Raw genomic sequence first — 7,439 nt, forward strand, 5'->3', positions numbered from 1 at the left:
TGCACAGGGGTGTGTGGGCTCCCAGCCCATCAGATGCTTGTTTATTACATCCACCTAGCCCTCAGAGTCTCTTAGCTCCCTCCTTCCCCCCAGCACTTTCTCTTGGGGACCCACAGCCCCAGAGGTCTGGAGTCAGGAGACAGGGGCTGGGACCCAGGCTTCCCTTCGCCCCCCTGAGAGCTGACCCAGGTTTCAGCCAGGCCCAGGCACCCATCACCTCCCTGCTGTACCAACCTGACAACCATAGGCAGGTCACCACAACCTCTCCTGAACTGGTATCCCCTTTGTAATACGGGGACAGGAGCAGCCCTAGGTTCACGGGGGGATGTGAAGGCAAACGGGAAGATGTGTGCAGCAACAGGACATCCCTGGCACAGAGGAATGCTTCAGCAAGTGGCACCAGCACTGTGTCCTCCTCGCCTCTCTCTGTGGTGTCTTAGCTCCATCTACTTCTGGGCTAACCCACCCAAGACCCCATAAGGAGCAGGCCTGAGGTGAAGAGGCCGAGGTCCCCTGACCTCCAGATAGAGGCTTTCCCAAAGACAAGGATAATTCCCATCTGGAATGTGGCTGTTTATTCTCTTTACAGGGCAGATCCGGGTGTGGCTTACTCATCTCCTACCACAGCCAGGGGAGATGGGATCATGGGCGCCAAGGCCAGGACCCCCAGGCCCTGCAGCAGGGGAGGTGGGGCAGGGGGGTTTCCCTGGGGGTGGCTCAGCTGCCCCTGAGTTGGCGGCTGGGCCCATGAGTCAGAGCTGCCCCACGTCTCTGTTCCTCTCCCCACTGGCAGCCACGGCCCCAGACTCCTGGAGGCAGTCCAGGGAGGCCTGTGGTTCTGAAAGGAGGTGCTAGTCTCCAGAAGGAAACTGGGATGCCCCATCCCCAGCTCAGACAGAGCAAGGAATGGCCGAGGTCACACAGTGAGGTGTGACGGGTCTCAGGCAGAACCCTGCTGCCCCCTCAGGTGACCCGTCCCAAAGGACCCAGGCAGGAGGGCCAGGACCTGTGTACTCTGCCCTCTGCCCCGGCAGCTCTATTGCCCTGGCCCCATTCTGCTGCCGGGTCTCCCTGGGCTGTCAAGTAGAGCCTACAACCAGTACTGAGCTGGCCAGTGGACACCAAGATGCCTGGCTCATGACAGCCCCACACACCACTAAGCTGCCACAGCCATGAGGGATGAGTCTGCACCCCTCTCCCAGCCTGGCAGACTCTGCTCTCAGAGCCACAGCTAGGCCCCTGCTTCCCTCCCCTGGCCGTGCTGTGGCCACACTCACCCACATCTTCCTTACTTCTTCTTCTCTCTCCTTCCTCCTTTCTGCTCCCTCGGGCACACTGTCTGTCTCCCTGCCTGTACCTGAGACCCGACCACAGGTCACCAGGGCCTGGGATCTGGGCTGTAGCGAATGCCTCTTATGAGCCACACCAGCTTGGAACTGGGTCACAGGTTGCAGGGAGGGTGGCTGGCTTAATGGCCAAAGCCAAAGCACATGGCGGGGCAGTGCGGGGGTGGCAGTGGGGCTCAGGGCCCCCACCCAGAACCAAGCACTACGGCGCCAGAAGAGCCTTCTTCTTCCACAACTTGGAAAACCAAAGCCTGAGGTCCAGGTCCCCCAACTACCAGGGAAGAGCGGTGGGGCGGGGGGTGGGGAGTGTGAAAAACCCCATCTCACAAATGGAAGTGGACTTGAGCTGAGGGGTCACGTGGAGATCCTACGGCTGTGTGAGCCCGGCTGCCCCACCCCACTCCTGCCACCTCCCGGGCCCAGGGACCCACACCTGTGGGACATCACGAAGTCTGTGAGTGAGAAGCACCAGGTTTAATATTAAAATCTTTCTCTTAAAAAAGTACACAGAGAGGAAAATTTGATGGCGTACAAAATAGCACTTCTGTCATATAAATGTGTGTTAACGTGAGTCCTAAAAATACTTGTAAACCTAGGTGATTACATCTTTGGTACCGTAGTGAGAACCCAACCCTCCCCTTGACCAGGCTTTAGGGGTCCCAGGGCAGGGAGGTGCCAACCAACACAGGGGGCTGGTTCCCAGAGTCGTTGACCTTCCCTCACCCACCCACCCCCACCCCATCCCAGCCCATTCCCCTGCCAGTGGTCCTGGCCACAGCCCTCACTCCCCAGGCCCCACCACTGCCCACTGGGCTAACAGAGGCATGAGGTGAGCACCCCTGGGCAGACAAAGCCATCTCCCACAGTTCCTTCCTCAGACTGGGGCAGCTGGAAGGTGGGAAGGCAACCCCCAAGTACCCACGTCTTGCAGCCCCTCCTCGGGTCCCCCCTCCAAGGCGTCTTGTTCTCTTACTGCCCGTCAGGTCTGCGGCACAGCCCTGGACAGCAGGTGCTGGAGTGGTGGGCTGCGCCAGGCGCTTCGATTTGCTGCCTGCTTCCTTTGCCCAGGACAGCTCCAGCCAGAGGCCATGTGGGTGCTGAAAGGGATCCCATGGTCTCCCCCCGTCCCTTCTGGGGGTTTTCCAGGACACTGGCTATCACTCAGAGCCAAGGCCTGGGCAGCTGGCCTTTGGGGACCTGCCGGGGGCCTGGGGAAGGGGCCCAGTTCCTGAATGCCCGGAAGTGTGTGATGTGTGATTGGAGGCTCCCCAGGTCCCAGCTGATCCCAGGATAGAGGTGTGGAGTGTTTATCTTTGCTTCATCTGGGCAAGTGTACAACCCCTGGAATACTCTAGAATGTTAGTGCTGGCAGGGTACCAGAAGTCAGTGAGTCCAATTGCTCATTTTTCAACAAGGAAAACAGCCCCAGAGAGGGTGAAGGAATTCTCCAAGTTCTCTTAGCAGGTCCAATGCCATACTGGTCCACACATGCAGGCACCTGTTGCAAGCATGTCAACACACGCATCAGAGATGGGGGGCTCATCTGGCCCTGGAGACTCTGGTGAGTGGAGTAAGACTGGCAGTGATAAGAAAGAGGATCCCTGGACCCATGGGGCCAGGAAGACATGGACACGGCATATTATGGGGATGTGCACCCCAAGTGCCTGGGCCTGGGGCTACAGGCCAGGGTATCCTGTACTTGGCTCAGCCCCAGCATTAATTAAGCACAGAAGGCCCCAGACCAGCTTGGGCCTGGGAAAGCAAAGACTGGCACTGAGGGCAGGCGGCTTCTGGATGAGGCAACATTGTCCAAGGCCAGGCCCTAGCTCGGCCAGGAGCTGGAGATGCTAGGGTCCCTTTCCCAGCTCTTGGAGAAAAAAGTGCAAGGAGAGAGCTGCAGCTCCTTGAGGGGCAGCTGGCTGAACAGAAGAGTTAATCCACCACTTCACGAAACTTGAGGGTTCCATCCTCCACATCTGTCAGGCAGGGTAAGAATCCCAGACTGTGGGTTGCCAAGCCCATCGTTTCCATCTTACAGATGGGGAAACTGAGTCCCCTGGGAGAGCCCTGGCTCAGAGTCACAGGGGTGCTCCAGAGGCAGAGGACTGGTCACGGCTCCTCCAGCTCTCTTGCCTCCTAAGCCAGGCCGAGGGGTTGGGTATGATGTGCCAAGGGCAGAAGCCTTCCGGAAAGGGACAGCCGACAGGAGCAGCCTGGCTGACGGGAGGCCAGGCCCGGCCAGGCGGTGCAGGGTGCTGGGAGGTAGAGGGGAGCTTCGGGTAGGGCAGGGCAGGGTGGGGGCCAGCCCCTACAGGAAGCTGTCCTCCGCCTCGGCCCGAGGCCCGGGGCAGCTGGAATCCGGCGGCCACTTGGGCTCTGGCTCCACCTGGGAGGCAGGCTGCGGCTCTGGCTCTGGCTCCTCTTGGGGTTCCAGAGGGCTGTCACAGGAGATGGTGGAGGAGGTGTTGACTTCATTCAGGGTGGAGCTAGAGGCGGGGAGGGCAAGTGAGTGAGAGGCTGGAGGGAACCTCAGTGAAAGAACAGCATTAACATAGAGCCCTCTATCTACCTGAGCTGGCTGCATGTGCCTTACACACTTTAGCTCACTAAAATCCTTGTAGAGATTACATGAGGCACGCGTCGTGAGGAAAGTGCAGCTCAGAGAGGTTATGTCACTGCCCTGCATCGCACAGTGGCTAAGTATAGGATGGGGACTTAGAGCAGATCTAGTTGACTCCAGAGTCCATTGCTCACTCATCAGTCTCCATCTCCCACATGCCTGAACGCATAATGACCTCATTCAATCCCTATAACAACCTCCAAATTGAAGTACTCCGACTGTTTTCATTTTGCAGACGAAGCAACTGAGGTTCAGAGAGGAGAAGCAGCTGGTCTGAAGGCTCAGAGCAGCCCCAGCATTCACACCCCAAGCTGTCTGAACTCAGCTGAACTCCTCTGTACACTGGCTGCTTGGAGCCTTGGAATATTAGCTTCTCAAACAGGGTGGGGAGGGACTTCTAAGTCCCGTGTGCGCTCCTAGTGCATGTACAGAGATGGGCTCACAGCAAAGGGACCTGGCCGGGTCTCACTGCAGCGAGTGGCAGAAATACAGCTGGAACTCAGTTTGCAGCCCCAGCCATTTCGCCACAGGGTGGATCTTGTTTTGGGTGTAGGTCTGGCCACATGCGGAACATCTAGTCCAGGCGATAGCTGGCCTTCCTCCAAAACCCTCCCCTCGTGCTGTAACTTCACATCCCAAGGCCAAAGAAAAGCATGAATCTTCTCCCCAGTGTGAATTTTGGCCTGAACTTCTGTAGACACCTCTGCCTCCCGGTTCCATGCTCCCTGGGGTCCTCAGGGCACGGTGCTGAAGGCCAGATCACAGGCTTGGGGATGACCACAGAGTAATACATGTGGTGCTAGGGATGCAAATTAGATTTTCCTTTTCCCTCCTTAGGGCTAAGTCACAGCCGAGAGAGGGGACAGAGTAGATGGCTGTGGGGGTTCCTTTAAAGGAAACAGATACTTTGCATATATGTCCCAGGCCATTCTTTCTCTTACCAGCCTGCCATTTCCACCTGAGGTCATCAAAGGTCAAATGAGTTCCATTCTTTTTTCTACTCATTGGCAGGAATAAGTACTCAGCTGAGGTAACTCACTTCTAAGCCAAGTCTGATGGCATGAAGATACAGACTGACACACACACATACAAAGACACACACGCACGTGTGCACACACACACTATGTACACTACTGCTTTGGGCTGCAGGTAGGAATAGCTACCTGGCAAGGCTGGGGGAACCCTCCAGTGGGCCCTCATCAGCAACCTCAGGTTTGGGGTCAGGCAGGGGGATGATGTAGTCATTGTCCCCCTCGTTGGGCTGCACAGCAGTATAGAGGACGGAGCTGGAGTCCAGAGGAGATCGGAGGCCATTGAAGCCAGGCAAGCGGGCTTGGGACCGAAGGATGGCTGGGTGGTCGCTCCTCAGAAACTCCTCATCCACCTGCTGGTACTTCTGCTCAGCGGGCAGGAAGAATCCAAGACAGAGGGAGGGTCAGACCAGAAATGACTTCAGGGATCATCTAACAGGTAGATTCTGAGCTAGCCCTTCCAGCATTATGTAAATAAGGTCCCTGGTGCTCAGAGAGGAAGGAGAATTGCCCAAAGCCACTAAGTTACCCTCCTCCCTGGCCTTCTACCAGACAAGGTGAGCTGAGGGTCACCTGGGGAGGGGTCAGTACTCAGACCAGCACCCGTGACCCTAACTCTCCCCTGCTTCAGGGGAGACAGGCGTGGGCTCTCTGCCTGCCATGGCCTCCTTCGCTGGGGCCTGTTTCCCTCACTCCTGGTCCTGGACCCATAACCTGATGTGGCTGGGAGTGGGCTGAGGAATGGACTGAGGGAAAGGGCTGTGTCTAGACAAAGGATACATGCATCCCCCTCGCACTAGCTTTGCGGTGGGGCAGGGGACGGTTTTAATGCCCCGCTGGCAACATCTGCCGTGTACGAGCCTGCGACAGGGTCTAGGCAGTCAGGCCCTTAGTAGCCATTGCGCCTGGGGTTGTTCAGACTTGGGACGGAGGCCCAGGGTTTGGTCTGGTTGCAAAGGCAAGTGGAAGGATGCAGGATGAGGGGGCAATAGGCTCCCTGCCTTCAGTTTAAATTAATCAGCTTCCAAGTAGGATTTCACTTTAAGAAATTCGGTACTGCTAAAATAAACTACACTCACATCCCTTATTAGCACCAATAGGGAAACAGGGCCAGAGAGGGGAAAGGATTGTCCCCAAACACCAGTGTGTCACAGTGAGCCTTGTACCCTGTGTCTATTTCTGCACTGGTGCTCTCCAGTCCCCACCCCCACCCTGCCTCAGCGTACCTTTTTGTAGCCCTCACCCAGCAGTCTCTCGAGAAGCAGCACCAGCTGGGAGAAGGGGGGCCGGATCTCGAACTTCTCTTCCCAGCACTTCTGCATGATCTCGTAGCTGAGGAAAGGGGCAGAGGGGTCAGGGCCTCCGGCCCAGGGCCTGCCACCTCCCAGGACAAAGTGAGGAATAAATAAAAAGAGGTGGGAGGGGAGGTGGGGAGGGTCTCCCCTTTACTGCTCCGGCATGTTCCCTTGAGAAGCCCCTCCTTCACCTTCAGTTCAGTGCTTCCATGGGGTTGGCCGCATGGTGAGCACATGACTGGGTCTGGCCAGTAGGGGTTCATCCCCTCAGCCCAGTGGCTGGGTCTGGATGGGCCTGTGACCCTAGCAGAGCCCTTGACAGCCACCTCTGGGCCTTTTGCTGGAACTATGGTGAAAGCAGCCAGGCTGAAGCCATTTGGATGGTGCCAGCCTGAAAGTAAGGTTAACATGAAGGAGAACAGAGTCCCAGGGTAGAACAAGAGGCTGTGGCTAATGTCTGTGAACAATGGGATCCGGCTAAACCTAATTTTTCTACATCTCTGAACTAATCTATTTTTATCTTAAGCTGGTAAAGTTGGATATGTATTATCTGCACCCCCAAATATCTTCCCAGATGCTCCACTCACATCTCGTCAGAGGCGTGGGCAGGCTGGGCCATGCGGTAGCCCCTCTTGATGGCGTTGTAGAACTGCTCGTTCATGGGCAGCTCTGGGTATGGGGTGCCACCTGTTAGGGAGCAGAGACAAGAGACACAGGCTCAGGGGTGCTGGGAAAGCAGCAGGAATCCTCTCCTACAGGACAGGGAGAGGCACACCAGCCCAGGCACTGGTGAGGGTATCTTGGCTTTGGCACTGGGAAATGTGGGCTCCTTCACAGGCTCTGGACACAGACTGAATCCCTCCCCGGAATCAGAACCAGAGAACACCAGAGCCAGGCTTCTTGACGTCACTGTCCAAGTCCATCTATACTGAGATGCAGAGGTAAGGAGATCCAGACGGCAAGACACTTTGCCGAGGTCACACAGTAACAAGAACAGAGCAGAGCTTCTGAACCTTGTCCCACCACCCCCCTAGGATGGAGGTGTGGGCGCTCAGGGTGGACGCTGTGCTGTGTAAGGGTGAGCACTGGAGGATGAAGGAAGCATACCCAGCGTGAAGATCTCCCAGAGCAGGACCCCGAAGGACCA

At 56.9% G+C, this 7,439-nt stretch overlaps 1 protein-coding gene across 4 annotated transcripts in view; it reads right to left on the minus strand.

The window, feature by feature from the left end:
* Window positions 1-1,799: 1,799 nt before the first annotated feature.
* PDGFRB (platelet-derived growth factor receptor, beta polypeptide) overlaps window positions 1,800-7,439 on the minus strand; it is a 37,985-nt gene continuing 32,345 nt past the window's right edge. For 2 of the 4 annotated variants that reach the window (XM_010850561.1, XM_010850558.1), the window contains 5 exons: window positions 7,400-7,423; window positions 6,880-6,979; window positions 6,224-6,329; window positions 5,130-5,362; window positions 1,800-3,832 (listed from right to left, as the gene is read on the minus strand). In XM_010850561.1, coding sequence (XP_010848863.1) covers window positions 3,655-3,832; window positions 5,130-5,362; window positions 6,224-6,329; window positions 6,880-6,979; window positions 7,400-7,423 — 641 coding nt within the window. In that variant the 3' untranslated portion in view covers window positions 1,800-3,654. The remainder of the gene's footprint in view (window positions 3,833-5,129; window positions 5,363-6,223; window positions 6,330-6,879; window positions 6,980-7,399; window positions 7,424-7,439) is intronic. The other 2 variants (XM_010850559.1, XM_010850560.1) reach the window with 2 other exon arrangements.

This window comes from Bison bison, unplaced genomic scaffold (genome assembly GCF_000754665.1).
Source record: "Bison bison bison isolate TAMUID 2011002044 unplaced genomic scaffold, Bison_UMD1.0 scf7180017864291, whole genome shotgun sequence".
In the NCBI taxonomy this organism is placed as follows: Eukaryota; Metazoa; Chordata; class Mammalia; order Artiodactyla; family Bovidae; genus Bison; species Bison bison.